At 40.0% G+C, this 27,509-nt stretch overlaps 1 protein-coding gene across 2 annotated transcripts; it reads right to left on the reverse strand.

The window, feature by feature from the left end:
- Positions 1-59: 59 nt before the first annotated feature.
- On the reverse strand, positions 60-21,883 carry ptprna (protein tyrosine phosphatase receptor type Na). 2 transcript variants are annotated; one of them, XM_034134421.1, is made up of 24 exons: positions 21,601-21,883; positions 18,304-18,354; positions 14,359-14,469; positions 12,761-12,878; positions 11,923-12,070; positions 11,447-11,642; positions 11,108-11,254; positions 10,792-10,917; positions 10,544-10,578; positions 10,185-10,456; positions 9,404-9,490; positions 9,214-9,293; positions 8,411-8,475; positions 6,619-6,828; positions 5,891-6,154; positions 4,603-4,750; positions 4,397-4,470; positions 3,876-3,953; positions 3,564-3,683; positions 2,875-3,041; positions 2,045-2,098; positions 1,806-1,870; positions 1,155-1,228; positions 60-1,060 (listed from the first exon to the last, which is right to left on the reverse strand). In XM_034134421.1, exons 1-24 carry the CDS (start codon positions 21,674-21,676, stop codon positions 989-991), a joined length of 2,838 nt encoding a protein of 945 aa, XP_033990312.1. In that variant the 5' UTR covers positions 21,677-21,883; the 3' UTR covers positions 60-988. The 2 variants fall into 2 exon arrangements, with proteins under 2 accessions (XP_033990312.1, XP_033990311.1); XM_034134420.1 differs by having other exon boundaries at positions 5,891-6,157.
- Between the last annotated feature and the right edge of the window lie 5,626 nt (positions 21,884-27,509).

The raw sequence follows: 27,509 nt of genomic DNA on the forward strand, positions 1-27,509 counted from the left end.
GAGCAAAGAAAGCCTTTCCCTTTGATTTTAGTTTTTTGCTGCGTCACATCACAAATTTATTCAAGTCAAAATACATTTTTTATAGATATTTTCTGTCCGTCTGCTACATGAATAAACACAATCATCAGGATGAATTATTTACATAAATCACAAGGTCGAACACAGAGTAAGACGATGAAGAACCCAGAGTTACTTTGGTGGACTTGGAAGGTACATCATCGAAGGAGACCAGAGTTTAAAGCAAACAATCATGTTGCCATGGCAAAGACAAGCTTCACAAATAAAAAACCTGCTTGGAATCAACACACAGTAGCACACAGTATTCTGGTGGACACGTAACAACACACTTAGAGATTTAAAAACCATTGAAACCTTTTAGCCGGATGGATACTTTGTAAAGGGATTCAACATTATTTTAACAATAGTCCAAGGAAATTGTAATGTTCAACACAACGGCAAAACAAACCATTCGTGATGGTTGGAAATCATCTGTTAATGTTGATAGATCATTTGAGGTAATCATGTCCCAGTAAGAGGGTGGATTAGGCCGAGATGGAGTCAGATCGGTAAACAGTGTCACACATATATTATGTTTTTGAAACCATCATCAGAAGTGTTTTCTATCCTGTCAGCGCACAGTATATTAGCACGTATTTTTTATTCCTCGTCATTGTCATTGGCTGGCTTAATTGGTGTCTTATTAGGTAGAATCTCCAGAGAGCAAAGATCATGATTAACATTTAATCTCTTGGCCATATTTTACATCTTGCAAGAAATCATTTATGAAATTCCAGAAAGTTTTAAAAACCCAGCAAATGAGTTGATGGTCAAATACTGCATGCTGAAGACATGAGCTGTAAGAGCTCCAGGTGTGGTGGAGCAAATTCTAATATACAGTGATGGCCAGACAAACATGGCTGGGTCGTACGAGTGTGTCCTTATGAGTATTTCTTTTTGTGTCCATGGATGTCCTCACTGCGCCTTCAGCTCACTGTGGCAGGGCTTTCAAGATGGCATTCACCTCCTCTGCTACTGCTGTCAGCGCAAACTCAAACTGGTCCTGATCAGAATGAGAGATATGGAAAAGAAGTTGAATTGTGGACCTCTACCATATAAGTGCTAAAAGAGGGACAACACACACAGATATATGGTACCTTGGTGCGGACTAATCCAGGTCTCTGGTCTCTGATGTGCTCCAGTGCGGCTGCGATGTCAATCTCCTTCACTCCTAACAACAAAGACAGGAAGGGTCAAAACATTAGTACCACAGTTTTGAGGGTTACTCACTGTTTTGTAATACAGAAGCCAACACTCTTCAATAGAAAAGGAACCCTATTATGCATCATGGTATTATTCTGAAACACTCAAATAAACCTTTAGTGTGGTGAAGATAACAGAAATGATTTGGTTATGCATTTATGAACCAAACAAAATTAAACAAAAAAGTGTTTTTCTCTAGCTAACAAGGCAAGTTTATGAAACAATATTAAAAAAAACATACATGCATCCATATCATAGTGTGGAACATTACATTTTAAATGCATTGTGTTTATAACGACCTCACCAGTGTACATACTGAGCTGCTGTTAGCAAAACCTGACATAATTTCACCCTTAAACCCAAAATGTATGTGTGTGTGTGTGTGTGTGTGTGTGTGTGTGTGTGTGTGTGTGTGTGTGTGTGTGTGTGTGTGTGTGTGTGTGTGTGTGTGTGTGTGTGTGTGTGTGTGTGTGTGTGTGTGTGCGTGCGTGCGTGCGTGCGTGCGTGCGTGCGTGCGTGCGTGCGTGTGTGTGTGTGTGACTCACCCTTGGCCATGCGGTTCAGCACCATGTCAATGAGGATGTACGCGCCAGTGCGGCTAGTGCCATCGCTGTGAGAGTGACAGAGAGAAAAAAGGAAATGCACTGCGTTGTAATTCCCCATAATGTTTTACCTCAATCTGCTTTCTGCTCCAAACACACAATTTCCTAATTAGTAATATTTATGATTCTGCAAATCCGGGTCTTTCACAGAAACCTGACAGTCATCAGATGTATTCTTTTACCCGCAGTGAACGATGATTGGGCAGGAACGACCTCTGTAGCATTTATTCACCTTCCTGAAAAACAGGAACAAGGGACAGCAGAGACGGAAAAGAGAACATATAAAGGGCATTAATATAAATGATTCATAGTCAACTTTTTAATCGCAAATAAACATATTCACATATGCAATGAATATACATAAATGCCTTGTCAGTCATCACAACATGCAGCTGTTAATGTCTCTTTTGCAGATTCAGACATTGTTGGTTCTGAGAGGTAAACAGAATGTGACCAAGTAGTAAGAATAAAGCATGAGAGGTAACTGACAGACAAAAACATTCAAATCAAGAATGAAAGAAAATGATGTAAGGACAGGAATACATATAAAATGGCATGAGGTGGTGGACGACAGAGAGTGGCATGGTAAAACAGGAAGGAATAGGTGAAGAGGAAGCCACAGATGCACTGTCCCTCTTGCAGTAGCCAGTCACACCTGCCAATGCTCATTTTTGTGACTATGCAACTGGAGCCAGAGTACTAGCTGCAAACCACAAAAATGACACTGGTAGGTGTTAAAATACAAACCTATCAACCTGCACACTGGGAAAGAGGGAGAGAGAGAGAGCTGATGTGATGCATAGGATATGAAACACACCATGCAGATAAAAGAAGAAGAATGTGATGAGGAAGAGCCAAACTCGCTGATGTGTTAGGGTACCAGTAAGACAATGCATTATTATTCCACACACTGCATCCTTGCCACCTGTTGGCTCCACTTGCTGTTTAATTATTGAGAAGGTTTGACTCTTGAGGCACTTCAAGGGCACATGTGGGATAGTTGATTTCTTACCGACGGAAGTCTAACAGTGGTCTTGTGGAGGTGGGGATGCCGTCAGCGGGCCAGCTCAGCAGGTGAAACTGCGTCAAGGTTCTGGTCTCCTGCGTCTGGACGTTCTTCAGGTAAAAGCTACGCACCAGGAAGTCCTTACACCAGATGTGCTCAGACACCAAGTTCACCTGATGAATACAAAGGTATACGGGGGAAGAGAGACAGGAAGGAAGGACAGACGCAGAGGAGAAATGGACTTTAATTTAAGAGGGTAAAGAAAATGTGAGATAACGGATGATACATTTAAACCAAAGTCGACACTAGGAAAACATACATGTGTTAAAGAGAAAAGGCCTGTTGTAAATACAAACGTGATTAAACAATTCCGTAAGTAACCTCTCTAAGGGGAATTCACACAATTCAAGATGGAGGAATTGCCAAATTCAAATGTTTTACTGAAGTCGAAATGATCACATTCAAATGTGTAGTTTATTTCATACATGTGACTTATTTCTTTAAAATCTTTAATAGATATTATTTACAGTTATCATTAGCCTCTTAACATATACGTTAAATAAAACTATTATGACAACAGGTCTAATGCAGGGATTATTCCTACTACACTGAATGCTTATTACCAGAAGAGCATTATTAAACCACACCAAGCTAAATGTGAATGTGAACATAGTGAGTTGCGACAGGAAATGAACCTCGTAGATGTGGTAGAGTGATGAGCCCTCATCAGGCCAGTACCGCTCGCACTGTTTCTCTCCGTCTTCCACCAGAGCCGTCATCATCACTATCACTGTGCAGCCGTTCTCCCACACCATCTGCCGGTTGGAGAGACCATACACACACACAAAGGGATGTAAACACAATGTGAGTACAAGGCACAGATGTTCCCTGCAGATGGACTACATGGTCCAATGGCCTACATTATTTCAATTTGTCAGTGAGCAGCAAGTACATCCTCTAACTTGGGAGTAAGACAGGAAAATAACTTGGGAAGGATTCAAACCGACCTGCCAGAAATCAGCGACAGTGTGAGCCATTGGTCCCTGTGTGGCGATGTAAGATGGCTGGCGAGGGTCATGGTCAAACTATGGGTTAAAGAAAAAAAGGAAGAGAGAAGAGATTTGAAAGGTTTTTCTTTCTGAGGATTCTAACGCTTCAAAATGTTTCCTTGGCTTCTTGAGCAGGGATTGGATTTGACAGATTACACTTGAATTAGGTTTTAGTGTCCGATGCTGATAGAGGGACAGGCTTTGGCATTGCAGGTTGAAAAACAGAATCAAACTGTACGACACATCCAAAAAGCTACATTTTCTGTTGTAACAAAGACTTCATTTTATGCTAAATTCACTACAATGAACAACAGTGTAACTTCAGTTCCAATATAAACATAGGTCGAGTACATTAGAAATGATAATCAAAGACTATGTATTAAGTTTTAACTATGACATAGTTTATTGGGGTTACAAACCATACATTATAAATATCAGCAGATACTGTAAATGCTTTAGATTGTTTCAGGGCTTCTTACAATGAGGTTGGCGTTGATGTAGTCTTGTTTATTGGAGTTTACTTCAGTCTTCAACTTCACCCGAGTGTGATCATCTGTAAAAGAAAACTTGTCAAGAATGAGTCACTGAATTAATCACTTTTCAGCAGGGTGATCTATGATTGATCTAGCAGCAGCATCACAGAGAAAGACAGGAAATAAAAAGAGTGACACATTGATGAACTCACAGGGGATGGATTCAGCGTGTCTGTTTTTGTCCATGTTGCTCGGAGCTTGAGCTACAGCCACTGAACAGGGGTCGGCCTGGTATGAGCACAAAGCCTCCCACTCCCTCTGGAGACGGTCCTTATTACGCAGGTGATCCTCCATATAAGCCTGCCGGAGAGATGAAAGGGGAATAATGTGTAGGAGGTTTTGAACAGCAAAGGAAAAAGAAGATTTTTTTGCTACAGGAAGAACATTTCCACTCTCAGAGATGGCAAAAGTACACACATTCTTTACTCAAGTAGAAGTACAGATACGTGTTTAAAAATACTCTGACTAAAATTCTTTACTCAAGTAAAAGTAAAGAAGTATGGGCTTCGAAATGTACTTAAGTAAAAAGTACCCATAACTACCAGCTGTTTTATAGAGTAACTGACCTCCCTTTATATTAATAGAACAATAATGTCATTGTTAGCTAATTAATGTTTCGATGCTGAACAACAGCAAAATTACAAAGTTCTCATTGGTCCCTCTTGTTTAGAGAAGACCAGGAAATGATGGATACACGGATCGTGTTCAAATCAATAGGCACGCAATGACTCTAAATAATAATGATCACGCCACTAAACACAGATTAAAACTAAAGTAACAAACCTGTTTTGAAAATGTAAGAAGTAGAAAGTACAGGTATTTGTGTTAAAAATGTAAGAAGTTAAAAGTAAAAAGTAGTAGTGGAGTAAAATACTGATACCAGAAAAATGTACTTAAAGGTCCCCTATTATACTCTTTTTCATCAATATATAATAGTTCTCAGTTATATACAAAACATGTCTCTGAAGTGTTTGGCTCCAAATACCAAACAGATCATGCATTGTAGCATCCCATAAACCCCTCTGTTTCAGCCCTGTTTAAAAAATGCTGATTCTGTGTCTGTTACTTTAGATGAAAATAAGGTTCCCAACACCCCTCTGAGAAATATTTTGTTAAAAAGAACACAATGGTGCTCTAGGAGGAGATTCAGGTGATAAGGTTGGCGGGGTTACCTTGATTGGTGATTGGCTAATGGTTACACAATCCAAAAAAACTTTATGACATCATAAAGTGGGCAAAATCTGATCAGCTCATTTTCAGACAAAATGAGAGGGGGTCTTTCTTCCTGAAACTTTCAGAATCTCTTTACACAGAGGGGACACATATTTATGTAAAAAAGACATGAAAAAGTGGATTTTGCATAATAGGTGAGCTTTAAGTACAGTAACGAAGTATTTGTACTCCACTACTTCCCACCTCTGTCCACTCTGATTCACTCACCAGTATCATGTGACCAGTAGAGATGTCCATGTTGGACTGGGCCGGCTCTTCGCTCCAGGACGGGGTGGAGCTGTGGGTGGAGGACGGGCTGTGTTGGGGACCGTCACTGAACTGAGAGGAAACGCTGCTGACGCGGGAAGTGTCCGTACCCCTCCGCCCCCCCGCACCTGTGCCAATGGCAGAGCCCGCCAGGCCGCCACTCACTCCGGCCATACATTCCTGGCGGGACAAGGAGGATTTGGACGCCATGTGCTGCCGACATAGCTCCTGGGAGGAAGGTAGGGAGAGGAAGTGGTAGAACAGTAAAAAAAAAAAAAGGTTGTTAATTCATACCAGGGCAACTATTTGTTTGTAATTAGATAGATAGATAGATGAAAAATAAATAAAATAGCATTAAAAAGTACAAAATATATATATATATATACGTGGATGTGGAAAATATACATGTGGGAATACACATTTCCAGTAACAAATATAATGCAGGATATTATTGTGCAAGAAATTGATTATTCAATATTAAATTGAATATAAATGTAAAATGTACAGTGGGAGTTTAAGTCCAGTTATCAAATAATTGCCTGATCTTGGAGACATGTTTTTCAATGTAGCCTAAATGCTTTCAATAACCGCCCTTTTGACCATACATTATATGGTTTCTTCCATTTTTCCATGAAATGCTGGAACAAACGATATAAAAAGGCCTTTCCCACAGTGGTGAATGTTCTTACCTGGTAGTCAAAGTGTGTTTCTGCTCCTCCCTCTGGCCCCAGTCCAAGCTTGCCATTGGCCACTTGTTGAGCGTGGTGCCTGAAACAAGCTACAGCCATAGCCAATACCAGCACGCCTCCGACGACTGCCATGGAAACAAGGGTGATGACTGTGCCGCTGGAGCCCTGGGAAACCTTGGTTACCTGAGGGAGACCCCGTGCATCTATCCTCTAGGAAAAACACATCATAAAGAGCATTGTGTGAGCTATAGCCAGCTTTGAAAACACATTCACCAAAGTGCTATCTCGATTTGTTGACACACACATTTGCCTTTTATGAGTAGTCGATCTCAGATAAGCTACCTCTGGGATTCTGCCCCTGCCACTGGAATTAAAGGTCACTCATTTCACATGACAGCAAGGTGTGCTCAGTGAGTTTGATGTTGACATTTACTGTAGAGACAGAGGTCTGAGAAGTCAAGGTAATATGAACCAGGGAGTCGTTAAACAGACAGCAGTGTGTCATTCCACCTCTTCTTCATCTCCTCTTTTATCTTTCAAAACGGTTTTCATCATGCCGCCACAGCAGAATTCAAAGCAAAATAAAACGTCTCCTGAAAAAAATCACCCCCGCTCTTTCTTCGTTGATGAGTGTGAGTCTAATACTTAAATCAGTATACATATCATGCTTTCATTTTAATTTAAATAATGGATGAGTTAACACGTATAGCCAGCATATACCATTAATGCATATGCAGGACAATCGCAATATCTCATCAGCCTAGAATTCAATTGTTTTTTAAGTTGGTAGTTATGCTAAATTGGCATTTTCTTATCAATCCAACAAAGTAAGAGATGAAGGCAATGATTCAGAGATCTGAAATCAATCTATTTCTGTGAGTAATGAGGTTGATGACACCAGTGACTGTTGCCATAGCACCTGGGATCCGGGAGTCACAATAGGGGGTTGGATTAGGAAGTGAAGCACCATGGCAACAATGCAGTGATGGTTATGAGGTGCAGACTTGCTGATTTGTTCTGGCCACTTGCCCTCCAGGTGGCCCACACTCAGAGGGGCATACACTCACAGACAAACACCCACACACAATATTACAGCACAATGTGATGGTGGATGGAAAACTGAATGTGCTGCAGAATAGAACAGTACATTGCTTGTGGTAGTAAAGTCATTTGAAATAATAATGGTTTTGATGATTAAGCTAATCCTGATGTAGCAGTTGTTGTATAACCTTTTTTTCGGGATGACAAGTGACCTTTCCAAATCTTTACCAAAGCAGTGTAATAGTGTAAGGGAAATACAGTATTATTGAACTAATCAAAATGTTCTCACCGAGAGGTAATACATATTTACTCATTTGAAAATCCACCATATCCTTCAGCGTTGTGTCCGATTTGTACTGGGTGTTCTCAACACTAACTCACCCAATTGTGTTTCTAAACCATGTTACAAGCAGCCATTTTATAGTAGGCTACCAGCAACATGACCTGATGCAAATGACTTAACATCTCTGGGAAACAGAATCAAGCCGTCCGCAGCTACAAAAGACAGCCATTAATAGAGTGAGGTAGATCCATTAGCTGGTGGTCTGTCGGGAGTCTAAACTGACACTGGCAAGTCTGATCATCTGCCGAGATAGGGTCCATCAATTATTAGATGTAAATGAGATGGTATGGATAGCAGAGAAGTGATTATATCTCTGTTGCCTTGACAACTGCTTCATGTGTTACTGAAAGCAGGGGTTACTGAGGATATGTCCCTTTAAGTTTATGTGTGTTTGTGTGTATCACATACCTCTCCTACACCGGTCTGTTTAATCTTCAGGCCTGTTTCAGACTCCAGGAAGTTCTTTTCAGATACTGTTGGGGTGAAAAAACAACCAACAGTTTTGTATTTGTGTCACAAAATTGCAAGTTAGGTGAAATTATGTCAATCTTGCACTAATGTACATTCCCAAAGATATTGAAGTGACTGTTATTTTGTATATATTGATTGTTATGCTTTTATCTTAATGTGTGCATATGTATAAATGTGTCTGTTGATTGTGTATAGGATATACATATTTGTATACATATTTGTATTTTTGTATTCGGGATTGTGGGAAACGGTATTTCGATCTCTCTGTCTCTACACACAAACTGAAAGATTGACAATAAAGTTGACTTTGACTTATTATTATTTTAGGCAAAACTATGAAAGCAACACCAAAATAAGCCTACATAGTATTCACTATGTCCGGCAGTGGCTCAGTCAGTAGGGGCTTGGACTGGGAGCCGTAGGGTCGCTGGTTCAAGTCCCCGACCAGACCTAAATATGGAGTGTGGACTTCTACTTGGAGAGGTCCCAGTTCACCTCCTGCCCTGCCGTGGTGCCCTTGAGCAAGGCACTGGACACCCCCCTTCCCCCCCACTCCCATTGCTCCCCGGGCGCTGTACAATAGCTGCCCACTGCTCCTAGTACTAGACTCCTGGTACTAGGATGGGTTAAAAGCAGAGGCCAAATTTCACTGTGTGTGCTGTGTGCTCTGCATGTGTGACCATTAAAGAGGGTTTCATCCCTCCCTATTCTATTCGTTTGTGTGTGTTTTTGAGCCTCACCAGCTTTAGCAGCCACCTCTGCAGCCGTCATGTTGTGTTCATTCTGGCGGATACGAAACGTCAGAGCAGAGCCGACCACACTGTCAATATAAAACAACAGGGACACACATGTTGGATGCTTATTGTTACGAGTAAAATAATACAATTGTACTACTCTCACACACAGATACACACTTTACAGGGGTGTTACCTGATGTTGATGAAGCTGTTGGTTGACAGGTGTATCTTATCAGCCAGTAGCTCCAACAGCTTGAAGCCATCATACAAACTCAGAGGACTAGGATTGAAAAACATGATGAAGCTTCTTTAAAACATAATTTATTAAATGTCCTATTCGCTGCTCTTGGCAGTACATGACCCTTAAAGGTCCCCTATTATACTGTTTTTCATCAATATATTATAGGTCTCAGATATATTCAAAACATGTCTCTGAAGTGTTTGGCTCCAAATACCAAACAGATCATTGTAGCATCCCATAATCCCCTCTGTTTCAGCCCTGTTTCAAAAGTGCTGATTCTGTGTCTGTGACTTTAGATGAAAATAAGGAGCCACTCCCCACGCCCCTCTGAGAGATTTTATTTGGTTAAAAAGAACAAAATGGTGCTCTAGGAGGAGATTCGGTTATTGGCTAATGGTTACACAAGCCAAAACATCGTTATGACATCATAAAGTGGCCAAAATCTGATCAGCTCATTTTCAGACAGGTTTTTATTTAAATGGATAAGGGCAAAAAGGGGGGGGGGGGACACATGTTTATGTATAAAATACATGAAAAAGTGGATTTTGCATAATAGGTGATCTTTAATGGTGTTAGCTATTGCCACTTCAATATCAGCCTGTAGCATTACACCGTTTGCACTTAGAATGAATTACATCTTGGCTGACGATAATTATTGGCTCAACAGGAAGTAGCGTGATTTAATCCGATTATTTGTTATAGAAATAAGAGCTGAATTTTAATGAAAGCTTACCTTTGGTTGGTGACGATGTACCCATACTGCTCCTTGGCTCCTGTACCCTCCACCAGTGGCACCCCTTGCTCCTTCAAGTCTTTTCCAGCTTCAGCAGGAGCGGCCTGGGGGCGCTGGGAGGTAGAAGGGGGCCGGTGGACGCTCTTGGCTGGTGATGTAACTGAAACTGAAGCAGAGGAGGGCGCAGGAGGGGCCTCGGGGGGACCAGGGACAGGGACAGGGACAGGCTTTGCCGGCTTCTGGGCCACACTGTCTGTTTTTAACAGCTGCATCTAAGAGGGAATGATAGAAACCTGTTAGTGAACAAAGAAAAAGTTTGATAGCTTTTTGTGAATGCTACTGAATTGAGGCTGACTTACCTCCTTGAGGGCGAGGAGGTCTTTCTCCATTGGTTCTGTGTTAAGACAGACAAACTGGTGTTTTTAAACAGTAAAATATAACACAATTTCAGTAGCTTTTTACTCATACCATCTACTCCTACATATGTACAGATTTAGATGCTAAAGCTCAATATTGCAACTCTATTAACCCACGTGTGTTAAGAGTATAGGAAGCGATAAGGGACTCGGTATGACTGTTTGTCAATTTGAACTAATTGAAAGACTACCTGTTTTCTCTTTGGCTTGCATCAGCTGCAGAATGAGGGCTAGCTTGTAGAGCTGCTCCTGACTGAGCTCTCTGGGGTCCACTCCGTACCTCTGCAAGACCCCTGACATCCTCTGAAGAAGGCCATCTACAGCATGATAGCAAAATTAGCAATATCTTTACACTGTACAATTTAGAAAATCAAATGGATGTTCCACACACATACACTGTGTATGTACGAACCACTTGGCTACTTTCTATATATTTGTCTTACAAGACATTCTGTGACACATCATGTCAATTCAATTTAAGTTAAATTATGTTTCCTTTTTCCTCACCATTGGTTCCAGACTGAGTGCTGATGTCCTGAGGAACCTTTTTGTTCTGCAGCGGTTGCTGTCTTCCAGCAGTACCAAGTCTCTCCTCTAGGGTGTAGTCTTCTACATAGTCCACTGGCATCTCCAAGTCCTCATAATAAGGTATAGCTGCTCAAAGCATCATACAGTAGGTTATGATGGTAAAATGAATCGTGAAGGTTTAAAGTTTCTTACTGTTCAACAAATAGACTCTAAATGACAGTTTGTTGTCCAGGAAAATATGTAATTTAATGTTTTTATTGTTCTTAAACAGCTTTTTAGCCAAGTGTTTTATTTCAGAAAATAGAAAATCCTGTTTACCTGCAGGAGCTATGGCAGCGGCCCCTCTGTGGCGATAAGAGGGCTGTGCAGACGCCATGTAGAGAGAAAAGGCTTCCTGTAGCAGCTGCCTGTCACGCTCTCGCTCTCTCTGATTGGCCTGGGACCTTGAAGAGGGACGGCCATAACCATTTCCTGCTCCTATGAGGGATCTCTCCACTTCGTCTTGATATCTATGCTGCAATCAAGAGAAGTATCCAATGATTTACTACGGTGGGCAGGCATGAGTGGGAATTTTAAGATTATAACTTTTTTATATTCTTTATATGTATTTCTGTGTTCTCTCGTTTATTAGCAATAATCTTTAATACAAGTGTTCTAATAACCGCAATTACATTGTTCTAGGATGATCTTCAATGTTTTTTTTTCTAGATTGTGATGTACTTTTTCATTTAAGTTTGGAACGTATCTGTGATCTGTGAAACCTGCTGTTGGACCTTTATGATGTGTAGCTGTACCTGGTGGTATGTGTATGGGTCCATGGAGGCTGTCTGCATACGTAGAGGGGTTTGAGGAGGCTCAACAATCATGTAGTCCAAATAGTTGCCACCAGGAGGTGCAGACCCAGACTTAGAACTGTGGGGGTGGGGGGTGTTCTGTTTGGACCTGGCAACCCAGAGAGAAATGAAAAGAGGAATGGAATAGGTTGAAAGGAGGGAAGGATAAAAGGTAGGGCCAGAGGGAAATACATTGCCCTGAGTTCATCCTATATCATATTTGTTGTGTGTAAAATGTACATTTCTACCTTAAAGTGGACCTATCATGCTATATTTGAATAATATATTGTAGGGCCATACCTATATAAAACATGTCTGTGAAGTTTTTTTTTCAAAATACCAAACAGATCATGCATTTTAGCCATGCCTCATTTCGCTCTATTTGCTCTTTTCCAGCCCTGTTTTTGCAAGGGCTGATTCTGTGAGAAGTCTTCTTCGCTGCTTTTGTGGCAGACTACAGCGCCACTTACAGGCTTGGCATATGTACTACAGCGTCTCCGGCGCTTTCGAGCGGCAATGGCCGTGGCCGTGGCCCAACCCCCCATTCCCCTGATAGGTGGAGAGTTGCCCATATAGGCGGAGCACCCCGTTTCTGACTTTCAAATCTGAATCAGTTCCGTTGCAGCCCCGTTTTTTGAGATTTGGGTATGGAGGAAAAGAGAGAGGGTTGTGTTTTCTGACACTTGGTGAGTTCCCTGACACACCGGGGACACATATTCATGTATAAAAGACGTACAAAAGTGCATTTTGCATGATAGGTCACCTTTAATATCTTAATATGTAAATGGTGGGCACTTACTGAGACGAAACAGAAGAGGACGAAGAGGACTTTGGCTTGGAGGTATGGGTTGTATGGGGAACTCTCTTCAGCTCCTTTGATAAAATATACTGGGTGATGTCATCTTGCCAGGAAAAACCTGCAAAAAAACACACAAACACACAGCAATTAAAGAAACTGAGAGCGAGAGTGCAAGGCCGTGGTGGAGTGGAGGAGAAAGAGATAAAGATTCCCTGAAATCGATACTGTTTTCTAAGAATGTGTTGAAGTGCCTGTGAAATTAACAAATGTCTTCCAGTACACTGTAAGCCTAAAACTGCTGCACGATTTTGTGTTTAGTGCCGGAATAATGACATGATACATTTAAATGCTAACAATGGTAAACATTAAGCCTGTTTAACATCAACATTTTAGCATTTTCATTTGGAGCACACTCAAAACCATTTGAAATGTTGACCTTAATTAAATGTATTATGTCAACAGATTTCACATCATTTTATTAGGTTAGTTTAACATTTAAATACAAAACCAATAGGTTCATCTTAATACTATTGCTTTCAACTAATCTAATATAATAATGTGGAACCTGTTGACATATTACATTTAATTCAAATCAACGTTTACTTTTTGCAGTGCATGTTAGCATGCAATCAAAGCACAGCTGTATCAAAATACAGCCTCACTATTTTAGAGTCTCGGGCTTGTTTAACAGTCTTTTTGTATTGGCTTCTTAGTAGAGAGTGTAGTGGAAAACTTTATAACAGTGTATACTTATAAACTTTATATGTAATGGCAAACTCTATATGTAGTGTAAACTTTATATGATGTGCAAACTAACTTTACGTGTTACCTAATATGGTAAAATGCTATGCAGTTGTCCCATGAGGAGGTATTTTAATCCATGCCCTCTGTTCAACATATAACTAGCCTTAAGGATGTCTGGGGGTGAAACAGGGTCGTAAGCAAAAGTGAAGAAGTGTCTCAAACGAGTTCCTGTGTTTGTTTCCCCTGTCTTGCAATGAATTCCTCATTCCTTGTTTATATCTGTTTTGACCTCTCTATGACTTCCTGCTGTCCTCATTTCACCTGGCTTTAACACATTGGGGGTTAAAGTTTCAACACTTCCATCTGTCTTTACCCAGTTCCTGTTTTACTAAGTTCCTGATTTACTACATTGCCCATATGTGGCTTCTGTTCCTCTGGAATGTGGGCTTTAGCTTATCTGCCCATCCAGCCTCCCCAGAGTGACAGGTCACGAGTTATTGTTGAACTGTGGACTGACAAAGATGATATAAAACCTATGCGCAATTCTCTCTCTGTGCGCACTCTTTCAGAATACTCTGTACTCCGTAAGACCTGTGCCTTATTTGAAGCTTCAAATAAAGATCCAGAAAGACAACTCTGTTTCCACCATTTTATTGATTGATCATTCTGATTGTATATCTCCTGAGTATTGACTAGGTCTAAGATTTCCAAAACAAGAGATAGACTGATAGCAGACTGAAATTCAAATATGGCCGATCAACAATGCACCCTAATTCTCATAAACATTGGTCTAAATTACCCACAATTTTGCCCTGTCAAAAAATGCAAGAGAAAATGTTCATGGGTGATCTCACCTTTTACCATGAGCTGTTTTAGGACTTCCTGCATCCTCTTCAGAACAGGAACTGTAACCTGGTACTGGACCAGGTCCTGCCTAGAGCTGAGGCACTGACCGAACAGCCCGTCTGGAATGAAGAAGCACACACATAAACCAATTTAAGCCCTTATTTTTGCCTGTTAAGTATGTAGTGATTTTGTTTTTAAAATGTTAGAATCCAACACAGTTTACAGACAACAAGGAGGAAAAGCACAGGTGTAAAAAACAATACTAATGATGGATGAATTCCGTATTGTTCCTTTAACTACTGGATAACATAAAACAATTGTTAATGTTATTAGTTGTATCTACAGTATGTCAAATGCCTATAGGAAATACAGTCTCTGTTAACAAGTGTTTATTATTAATTAAATAATTTAACATATTGGATTTTAGCTTAAACTGTACAGTTTCCCTAAAATATTTCAGTGAAATTGCCCTAAAGGTACACTACAGTATTTTCTAAAGTGACCGGCAATACTTATGCCCACAGCCCACAGCAGTGAGTCATAGTTTTAAAGTGCAGCCTACACACTTATACTGTCTGTCACTGCTTTTGATGAGGTTCTGCCACTGTCAGTGCGTGTGCTTTAGAAATGTTCATTTGAAACAGTTAATAACGTGATGGCAGCCCATCAACATAAATGATGATAGCATTTGCACAGTATTATTGTCTCTGAAATCTCCTCATTATACGATCATGAATGTATCCATATTTGAACATGTATACATGAAGGAATGTGCCAATTTATGTCAACCTTAGCCCACACAATTACATGCATACACTCTTAAAGCAGAAACAATTATTCATGGATCTGAGGTGTATGATTTAGATGGTTAATCCCTTCTAAACATACATCTGATTATACACAATAAAAAAGGCAGGGATGAGGAAATTCAAGCAGTTCGTATGGATTACTCCTGACAAACTCAGTGTAATTATTCAGCATTAGATAGAAAGGACCCCAAGTAAATGTCAAACAGTGAGTGCGAATCTCAAATGTCTTTTAAATACGAAATCTCAGTGAGTAAATAAATAAAGGAATTTCTGGAAAAAAAGATTGTCAAACTGCGATGAGACAAAGCAGAGCAGGCTACGTATTATCTGGCGCAACGATGAGTCACCACACTGGCTAAATCTCACACATCCCAACCTGCCACAATGAAACTGTGAATTGCTAAACTGAGCAGATAATAGGAGTATTGTGTACAGCCTATTTTCTGCCATTTGATGTATTAGAGAGTAAGGAGAAATATATCTTTACATTGTTTCGGTTTTGCTGCGATAACTCATTTCAGTTGTGAAATAAGGTTAATATCTTTGCATTGTGTTGGAACCAAGTTGATCCTTGACAGTCTGACAAGATATACAGATAAAAACGTGTACATATTTCAAACCCCATAAATCAAATGACAAACAGTCATTGTTGATGATGTGATATGACATTATATCCAGGCAATGAATTGCACTGGGAGGGTAGAAATACGATAGCTCTTATTCCTGACGGGGAACTGGCTCATGACAGAGAGAAGAGGAACATGAGGAGGAGGAATGGAAGATGAATGGAGCAAACGGCACAGTTTGATTGGATTGGGACTATTTCTGGAGCTGGGGTTATTTCTGTGGATATCACTTTTGTGAAGGGGATATACACTAGTGTTCAGCACTGAACAGGGGGTCTCTGTTACATGTGAGAGGAATGCAATATTCGGCTCAAACTATAAACCATAATTGAATGAAATCGAGGTTGAGTAAGCCCCATCGAGAAAAGTATGTGTATTAACAGTAAAGTAATGGCAGACAATATAGGGACATAAAGAACATTGTTTATTTATGATGTTTACTTTTTCGGTTGTAACCTATTTATGTTGACGACACCAACAGCACTGCTGATCTCAGGGCTTGTGGGAGCACCCTAATAAAATGTGCATGAGCTGCAGCTGGGTAGTTATTACAGACCTTGTCAGTTGCCAAGCCATTTCTGGGAGCGGGCCTATGCACACAAAACTCTAATGATAAGGTCAATGTATAACCTTTTCCTGTTTTACGACAGGTATAACGGGGGGTTGCCTGCAACAACAACATAAACCTTGGTCCATGTATAATCATGACCCTACACAGAACCCGAAGCAGGTGAACAACACACACCTTTACCTCTGACTGTCTTTACGAGGGGGTGAGAACAGCGGAAGATAGAGCTTTGTGTCCAAAAGTGCACACTCCACTCCTTCTACCAAATGTATAGCAACCTTACAAACGTATTATCTGTGTGGCATAGAGCCAAGATAGGTGCCAGCCACACGTCCTCTCACAAACAAAGTAAACAACTGCTGAGAGCATCTAAAAAAGCAGTTCATTTTTCCTATAGCGACAGGCAGCAATGCATAATAGGCCTTTAACTCCAAGACACCTGTTTAATTATTCTTGAAAGGAAAAGTGTGGATGCACCGTTGCCAGGATGCCATATAATGAGTTTGCCTCCCTGTCAGTTATGGATGGATTTTAATTATAACTTTCAGTTTTGATTATGATGCTTTGATTTCTAAGCTAAACTAGAAGGCACACTCAGCAGGAGCTAGATGCCCTGTGCACCGGATCAGTCTCTACATAACTAAATACTAACAGACAAAAATTGTTATTGACACTCCAATTCCACACGTGAGTAGACCAGCCTGCTTAAAAAGAACCTGCGAGTGAGGAAGCAGTTGGATTTATATATTGTAATTCAATTAATGCTGAAATTGCTTCTGAAAAGAAAAGAAAAAGAAACATAAACGGCAAATAGCTGTCTTGTGAAATGAAGCGGGCTGCTTTGAAAAGAAAAAGTACAATTATTCATGTGTAGCCTGTTTACACTGATGAATTTGGCAGTTCCATATTTGCATAAGGACACTATACCGTCTTTGAACACATAGACATATTTGTGCCAGTACTAAAGAAAGGAAGGAGGTTTACATTATTTGAATAAGATGCCATTGCTTATAGTAAGTTAATGAAAAAACCAAAAAGCATTAATATGTTGCATTGATTATTCTGTTGCGGCTATTTGTGTCATGCTCTACAACACCGCTTTGTCCTCCTTATCTCAACTCGACACAGTGTCTGCTTAAGTGTTAGTGACAGGTAGACCTGTATGTATCTACAGGGACGCTGCTAAAGAATTAGATCAATTAGTATGTGTTGGTAACAGATTGTTTACAGCTTATCTTGCATTGTATGCTCTTAAAGAGATACAGAGTCAGGTAGAGACAGAGGGTTCATCATACACAAATCCTTTGAGATGTCCTTATTTTTCTCTCAGACCCACAGATGTCCGTAAATACATCCCTGCGTCTGCTGCTGAGCTGCAGGAGCACTGAACCATTTAGTATTCAGTCCAATGGCTGTTCGTGTGCGTAAGTGCAATTTCCACAGAGAAGTGCGTAAGTGTGCGTCAGTGACTCATCACTGTATTGCCACAACAACTGTGGGGGTGTCGACCTCACAATGATGTCAGTGTTGCTATGGAGACAATCGAGCAGGGGAGGGGCTTAGATAAAAACGAGGAAAGGGAAAGGGGCAGGTGACGGTGAGAGATAGACAAACGAGGCTGGGAGAGGGAAGAATCCTTGACAGATATATTCACATACGATATTTGATTTAGCAGTGTGTGTGTGTGTGTGTGTGTGTGTGTGTGTGTGTGTGTGTGTGTGTGTGTGTGTGTGTGTGTGTGTGTGTGTGTGTGTGTGTGTGTGTGTGTGTGTCTGGCAGCATGGTTAATAATTTAATATGTGAAAGACTTATATAAAGGATCAAAAAGTAGGCTGTCTTTTAAGTTTAATGTTTGAGTTCAAGAGAGAGATTTTTTTTTGATTTAGTGTGTGTGTGTGTGTGTGTGTGTGTGTGTGTGTGTGTGTGTGTGTGTGTGTGTGTGTCACTCACCATCAGAGCAGAACTGGTCCCTTGTGCACAGTTTCCTCTCAAACAGGCAACCTAAGGTAGAATGACAAAGAGAGAGCTAATAGGTACTCAGAGTCAAAATCTCTCAAAGCAATATCCATGGCAACCACAGCTTTACCTCATATTTAAAAGGTTGAAATGAGAACACAGTCAATGTCAGATTAACCCTGGTTTACTCAATATAATCAGTTTCAAAGACACTTCACTTATGGAGACTTCATAAGGACATTTTAAAAGCCCCTGTAATAAGCCTTTAACATTGGGCAAAAATTGAAATACAAATGTTGGTCCTGCACAGACAACATCCACATATATCCACAGGTTGAACAGCCATCAGTGGTTTTACAAATATATTTAATAAGCATGAAGATCAAACGTTCACCTACTCATTTGAAATAGGGACACGATTTGTTTTGGGCTATATTGTTATGCTGATTAGGATTGTAATTGAACAGTGTTGTCAGTAGTAGTTTCATACTTACTGTGCATTTTATTTTTAGCTGTTTCACACATTTTGATTTTAGGGTGGTGAGTAACACCTTGGAGGGTTCAGCAGTGTGGGAAGGAGCAGGTGGCTGACGATAGATAGGAGCGTAATACGGCAGAATATGCATGGGTTATTCTGTCTCTGTTTACTCCTTTTAACGTCACGGCTAACATTTTGGGGAAATCACCTTTATTTTCCAAAAAACACAAATACTCCAATAAATAGTAAGAAATCTAAGTGTATGGAGGAAATGACAGATGTATCCCAATTTATTATCCCATTAAATGCAACAATTGGCCGATGAGAAGCTGGTTAACACAAACAGACACCTCAACCTCTATCCTCTAAAAAGAGTGACTCACAGCGGTTTGAGTGACTCACCTGTACTTTCTTTGCATAGAAACACACACGCAAATACACACTTCTCACACACAGTACAAGCGAGTATTGTGTTTCTTTGATGCCTTGTCAAGGTCTTCACTTTCAATCCATGAGGCTATATTTGACGACTAATGGAAAGTCATTTCTAGAATTCCTCATTTCACTTCATGTGGAAGTATTTGTATCTTAAAGCTTCTTAAAGATAAGAACACTGGAGCAAAACAACATGCCCATTATACGAGGGACCCCGGCTATACAAACTGTGGCAGGGTTAGGTATGAAACATGAAATTATCTGAAATAATTAACTATCTGAGTAATTGTAGCAGACAGGGGCTCGCAGAGGGACTGACACAAACATAAAGGAACCACAATGTTGACAATATATTGCATGTAAATGCCAATCTTGGTCATTAGAACTAATTGGCTGTCCAAGAAAAGACAACCAACAATCTTAAACCAATGGGAAACATTTTTCAACCTATTACTTGTTGTTCTTTTCTGGGTATTACAATTAGTTTCCATTTCTTGTTCGCATTTTAGTGTACTGAACCCGCTGATTTTTCTAATTGCAATTTTGATAAAAAAGTAACATGAAGGTCGCAACATTAAATCAATGTTTTTATTCAATAAAATAAAGAAATGTGAACCCTATCCTGTTAACAAATGATCCAATTGATCTCCTAAGTTTGTAAGAATATTTCAGTGGAAGACTGACTGATTATACAGTGTTTTTCATAGCAACAGGACATCCGCCCTTAAGAAAATGTCAGCTCTAACAGAAACCTCCTAATGCGTGTGTGGGGACGGACAATCGGTTGTATGGATGGATGGCTAATCAGATGAACAGATGGATAGATGCTTGTGTGAAAGAGCAGAAGTGGAAGCAAGGAGGCGTTGGATGAGTGGAGAAAGAGGGAAGCAACAGTGACTGATGGTTTCTCTCCATGGTGCTGAGATCTCAGGCCCTTGCAGAATGGCTTCCCATTGAGCTCTCCATTGTTTATTGTTAGCTTGGAAAAAATAAACCATTATAATTTCTTAGATTTTCAATCAATCAATGATGTAGGATTTCTAATGGCAAACAGCACAGAGGGTCCAGTATTGCACCATTATTGTATGTTCAAGTCTGTTTTTATGGATTGAAAGCTATGTTTTGATTAATTGCATACATTATGGTACCCTTGACATTCCCGTTAGCTGCCTTGGAACTCTATTATAAATGCAATCACTACACAGTGTTGAATGTACCACATTTGGATGAAAGATATTAATACTAAAAATTAAAGACAAATTAATAAAAAATGCAATGTATTCCTCAAATGTATATAGGATAAAAGCACAATGTGGAAGGGAATAAACAAAAAAAACTCCTCACTTGTTTTTGCCAGAGAAAACATGCGGGAGAGAAACTAATATTTGGCCTTTCTAAAAGTCAGAAATTCTCACTGAAAACAATTAATATTTCACAAATATTCCCCTATACCTGCGAGACAGTCAGAAAGCAATAGAACTGTCTATGGGAGCAGTACTGTTTAGCTGGTGTAACAATCCACTTGTTGCATCAATGTATCAATAATACATTATTCCAGTTTATTGCATCAATCTACAAGAAAAGAAAAATTATGAAATTATACTCTTTCTTAAGCAATAATCAATATGAATCAGTCAAGCTGAAACTGCTCCTGCTCCCATTGTGAAGAATAATAACATTAACAGCTGCCGGCTGCTGTCCCTGCTCTTTCTCCTGCTGAGGGTAAAATGTAAGGGCGATGCTGTTCATCCATCAGTAAACACAATGTAGGAAACAATTACATTTCATTACTAAAACCCAATACTTAAATTACAATGTATCCTAAACATACTATATATGTTGGTTTTAAACTGTCTTCAGTGATTGATGAGAGAAAAAAAAAGTGACAGATAGATTTTGTTAATTATTTTGTGTTTTAAACCTAATTCTCCATCTACTTTTTGAAAAGTAATAAAAGCATGAGATGGTGGCATGACATTGATCAATATTTTCTAAAATGTTCCAAGGCTGTAAAGAAAAAAAAGAACATTTACTGGAATCAGTTTTGTCCTCCCTTACACTCTTTGCATCCTTGATCTCTGATCCTCCTCAGTTTAATCATATTATCAGACTCCCCATTTACACACATAGCCAACGACTCTTTGGTAAATCATGCACTTCATTTTGGTATAAATACACGAAAAAGCTACAGAAATATTACAGGACACTTAGAACGATGCCACAGGGGATAAAGTATCCTAGAGTAGTAGCCTATGAGACCACCGTGATGTCATTACTTAAAAACACCATGCACCTGTGGGGATATTATATGACATGACAGTGATTTTCTGAAAAGGACCGTGCCATTATCTGCATTATCTCCATCTCCATCATCTTACCGTATCTATCGGAGGTTCCGGGGTGGCACAGCACGGTTAGAAGGAGCAGAGCTCGCCATGGTTTGAGGTGTTGCATGATCCTCTGAAGCCTCCCAGCAGCGGAGGTGATGCAGAGAGAAATATGCGGAGTCCCTTTAGCTTTGGTCCCCACTTTTTAAATCCCCATCATTTTGTCGACTGCTCACATTGCACCCCAATAGCCAATGTGACGGAAAACTATAAGTGAATGGTTAAAAAAAAAAGAATTCTTCCCAGTGAAAAGGAGGGGCGTGAGGATGGGGAGGAGGACCCACAGCGTAGTAGCATATCGACCGCACGACTGCGGAAATAACGTAGAATCTGAAGAAGCTCTGACAGTGGCATCGACCTGCAGCTGCGTCATCAAGGCTCCTCAGAGAGATGGGTGTTTGGTCTATAGTTCACATACACACACGTCATTCATTCATTATTGATAAACGTGCACACATGCACACAAAACGTGGGGTATGCAGCTTGACGTCATGCACAGGTAGGTCCATTCCCCCCAAGTGTCATATTTTAAGCTAATGCTACTTTGAGGCTTAAATTCAATTATTTTTGATAGCTGTTTTTAAGATAGTCTTTAAGATGTGTCTAAGATAGCCTATATTGTTTTCCTAGATACCTGACATTTAAACGTTATGTTTGTTTGTTGACGAACAATAGCTTTCTTTACATAGTCTAACATTTTTAAATGAGCTTTCCCCACAATAATAGTGGAAGGAGGGCTGCTAACAGCAGCTATCCCAAAGGTACATGATGAGGCCCTACACATGTTCAGCCCAGGTGAGACTGCAGTGCACCAAGATCCAATGTGTGGAAAATGTACCATAACATACCATTTAATCTAAAAGAACATTTAAAGTGTGTAATCTCATTAACTAGATAGTTCCAGGGTCATGTCAAGTGGGATAACTTAGACTATTCACTAAACTATTTGCTCCTAAAATCATAGCTATCGTCTTTGTACAACTTGTCTTGCGATCTTGCACCAAGGAATTATCTTATTGAAGGAGCAATACTTCATTATGTACCTTAATTGATTCATTCTGATTGGAATTGCACTAAATAAGGAAAAGAGAGCCACATTTCCACTGAGGAAATGGTGTCACAGCAGTCCTAGTTGTCCTCTTGCTCCCTCTTGTGTTCATTAAAACACAGACAGAAATCAAACTGAACTAAGATAAGATCCAATTGACCTTTATGTATCCCAGTGGGGTAATTCAGGAGTTAAAGCAGCAACAGAGTGAACTTGAAAAACAGGACACTACGGATTCACACAAGGTCAAAAGAAAATAATACAAACAAATAATACAAAAATACAAATGACATAGTTCTGTTAAAACACAACTATGCTCTAACTTAGTGTATATCCCTTGATAAAATACTGTAATGCAAATGTCTTCCCTGCAGTGAATATAGTACTTTGATATTGAGTGTAAAGCCCTGAAACCTGGCCACAATACACCTGGGTTGATATTGCATTGTTCTCAGTGTCATGCCCAATTGAATAGGCTACCATGTACACACCTTTCATGCCCATCAAGTTATTCCAGGTTGCACAGAATAATAGTCTAGTCATTTAAGTCAAGTTATTTGTTCTGCCTTCTGAGCATTTAGCATTTCATGGAAGCAAAGAGCTGTATGATGTAACAGGTGAATAATTATTATGCGACATTTAGAGCACAAAAACATGTTGAATAAAAGGACTGAAAAGTAATACTAATTCAAATAGAAATAGATCTGAACTTGAAAATATTTGTATTCAATTTAAAAGAAAAAACGTCTCTGTGTCAGCAAAGCTCTTACTTTTTAATCTAAGCAAACTAACAGATGTACTGACCGCCCAATAAAAGACTGTTGGCTTTGGTTCTGATATTCCCAAAGTAATCCTATCCTTGGAATACCATAGAACGCAATAAATGTCTGATAATGTCAGAGGATCATGATCGCTTAATCTTCTATGAGTTAACCTGGGCTGAATGTTAAGTGTGCATTGTCCTCTCAGGGGGCAGTTCTCATTTGACTCACATAGGTATATAGGGCAGCTGGACTGGGATAAAGAGGAAGGGGCTGCTCTATCTAGCATGAGTCATGCATCTCATGGTTTGATCTGATGCCGCTGCTGGCCTCAGGCACATTGTGTTGCTACTGGCATTTGATATCATATCCCTAACCCTATGATAAAATCTAAAATAGAACTGGAACAAATTTGCTCTTAAAACATGTCTATTAAAAACATGTTCCAGTTTCCATGTTTCACGCTTGCATGCGATCACCAATGAGCAAACACACACACCTCTGTGTTCCTCTCTCCTTTACTCTCATCTGTTCGTCCTTGTGTCACTCTTGTGCGACAGCTCAACTCATTGGCATGTGTGTATGCATGTTTGGTTGGTTACCGGGCAACTTGCATTCAGTGTTTATGATGGATGAAACCAGCTGAACACCCTTCACCTATACACACTATTTAAATCATATTAAAACATCATAGGATTTTCACAATTTCTCACATCTGCTTTCTCTTCCTATCGTTGTAAGACTGCCGCTATTATCACATTCTGCAGCTGCCAGATCTGAGATACAGTAAGTCTGTACAACTTAGTGTTTATTCTCCCTAACACAGAATAATATACTGTAGGGGTGTTTATGTAATGTTGTCCATGTTATTAAAATATATATATATTTTTGTTTCCCGTGTGCTATGAATAAAAGAGGATCCTCAATCATTTCCCATCATGCCATTTTTACCATCATGTCATCCACACTGGTTGGCTCCAGACTGCGTGAGCATTCCACAGGTCACAGAGCTCCGCACCCTAACCCCAAATACCCCACCCTTGGGATGTGTGGAATGAGCAAAGTACAAATGTCGGGATAAATTGACCTTTCACAATAATGTTTTTATTAATGTTGGTTTGAGACATATACTCCAGGCGGGATCATTGGCAGTGATTGTAAAAGGAGCGGGAGGAGTGGGCTTCAAGATCAACTTAATGAGTGAATATGATATCTGACTGAGTCATTCTTTCATTCTTTAAAGAATCGGAAGTAGGAATAGGAAATAGGAATATAAATGTCTACTGTATAATCCAATTTAATACATTTACTTTTTCAAATAAAATGCCGTGGAAAGGTCTGCTGATATTTAGAACATTATGCAGCATTCCCAAAATAGCAAATTGGCATGGCAGATTACGACTGCTATGTACTGTTGGTATTCTCAGACTTTGTGTGTCTGTGTTTCCAGCCGTGCAGAGATCTGGATGCTAATTTAAGAGCAATTTTCTCGGCTATAGGTCAGATATTGCCCTTGTGTGTGGGGTTGTCAGGCAACACATAGGTAGCTCATATTCTGTGCTGTGCTGATGGGGTGGTCTTTAACAGGGAAACTCCAGGATGACTACTCCAGTCATAACAGGAAATAATCAAATCAAGTCACATCATGATGATATCAGGTTATTGAATGCAATCCATTGCAGTGAAAAGCCTTCACGTCACTTCTGGTATATGAGTTTAGGGGAATAGGAAACAGTTTTAAATAATTACTCATACAATCCTTTAAAAGTGAAGTCACTTGTGGGGGAAGTGTCATCACTTTTTCTTAAGTCCAGCACTGATTCCTTATCTATTTTGGGAGATTACCTGGACAAAATGGGCCTTTGGTGTTGGAACAAGCAAACTCAATGGCCTGTAACCCAGACCCACAAAGGACAGCAATACAAATTATTGGGATAGTGGCATAAAGGTATTATAGTTAACTTAAAAATATGTATTTGAGGTTAAATAAAAGTATCACCGGGCATTTTTTTCCAAGTTATTGGTGTAAAGTATATATTTTGTTCTGATTGTAATATATTTCCTATGACACAGTTGTGCTTTGACACCATTTGTATGTTATCTCATTTGATATTTGATGTCCCAGGACATGTCAGTAAAAGCAGTGTCATAATTTGTATTTTTGTAGCTGGTGTCTGTCTCTGTCTTCAGTCCCATGATCCTTTGGGAAAGCTAAAAATAGAGCTGACACCCCTAGCAGCTGACTGTGCTCTGTGAAATGCAAATACATGCACGACCACACACAAACTCCCACCCCCCTGAACTCTACTACCACACAGAACACATGGATACATATGACACCCATACACACTTCTGTTGTCTCATTCTCATTTCTAAATCTTCGGAATAGTCATAAAGGATTTGCACAAGCTACTGCCAAACATTTTGTCCTCGTAAAAATCTAAACTAGAATTTTTTTTTAATTAATTTTGCATGCAGTTATATTGCCCTTCTGGATTACATTTGTGCGCTCCGATTAAACAAACCAAACATAGGGCGGCTTTGTGCGGGTGTGCATGCATGAAAGCAAGCATGGAACACTTTTCCTAAACTGGAAGTGACTTACTTCAGCCACTGCAGCAGAACATTGTGATAAGAAGTGTGTGTGAGTTCATTAATCACACATTGAAATGTCTGATAACATTTGGATGCTTCAGTGGCAGCCAACTGCTGAGTCATTCTTAGGTTACACACTCAACTGGGGTAGAAGAACAGATATTCCTGCAAGAGTTGAAACATAAGGTTTAAATAGTGGGCAACTAGAGAAGACTGAAGAAGTATGATTACATTGAATCAAAGCCTCTATACCCCAATGGAGACTGGCGCAAAGAGCAGACTTCATGGAGCGATGAAACTTATCTTATGGCCTGTTAGCCTGTGGGTGGAAGACAGTGGAGTTATTTACCTCCTAGGCTCTCTGTGACTGTGTTCAATAAATTGGACGTGAACTATTGACCCCTGTCGGATCAGCCTTGCTTCCTTGGTGGTAGTATAGAAGACAGCGGGACGGCCTGCCATGGCCTGGTCCTGTCCACTATGGTTAGGAGATATGTGAAACTGTGGGAAGGGGGTAGGGGACCCACCAGAATGGCCTAAGGAGGCATTGGTGTGCTCTTCCATGAGATCCAGGCATCCAGCATACTGTCCATGATTTCAGATGGCTTGCTGTCGAGTCCTTGTACAGAGAAGAGCTGGCCAGCCTGCTTAGTGTCAACCAGTGACTGTCAGCCTGAGGGTTTGTGAGTAAGCTCACCACTCTCAAAGCTGCTCTTGAGGGCCGACACCATGTAATAGTTTTTGTGGCATCTGCAGTGATCTCCCAAAGTGCAAACTGGGCTTCTGTCTGGGCGAACCAGGCCAAGGCAGACTACTTTGTTTTCCATGCTTTGAAGAGATGTCTCTAGAAGTTCTGCCAAAATAGAGACAAACAACTTGCATTTTTGTTGTCACAGCTAAAACTCAAGAAAGAACAGTTGAAAGACTTCACTCTTAACACTCTACGTTACCATTGTAACACACTTCAGTGAAAAAAACACATAACATAATTGTATTTTTTGAACCTTTTGTTCTGTCGACTACAACAGTATGTTTTCTAATTGACCAGTTTTGGTGTGTTCAAGCTAGGCTTGATTGACATCTCCCTTACTCTCCTGTTAGTTTCGATGCACTCGTTTGGGCTGGACGACTAACCCTACTATTATTCTTATTGTTCCAAAGAGTTTTGTAAAATCTGCAGTTTGAACATGACTTGAGGTGCAATCAGTGAGATTAATTGAAAACACCTACATGGGTATGCAGGACCTTTAAATGCATAACTTGTGTAGGAAGTTGAACAAATGTTACACCTCTATTTAGTTCTCGAAGATATGTTTAGCATCCTACAGTGCTAGAGTTGTCATCATCGCCATTATCTTTAACATTAACATCAACACATTCACTCACAGTGAGACAGTGAGACATATGGCAGAACAGAGATGCCTCACGAGCCTGGGCCTGCATTTTAGCTGTGAAGCGCTGTGGTTGTCAGAAATGAGCAATGTCTGTAGACCAAT

This window comes from Trematomus bernacchii, unplaced genomic scaffold, assembly GCF_902827165.1.
Source record: "Trematomus bernacchii unplaced genomic scaffold, fTreBer1.1, whole genome shotgun sequence".
Lineage (NCBI taxonomy): Eukaryota > Metazoa > Chordata > Actinopteri > Perciformes > Nototheniidae > Trematomus > Trematomus bernacchii.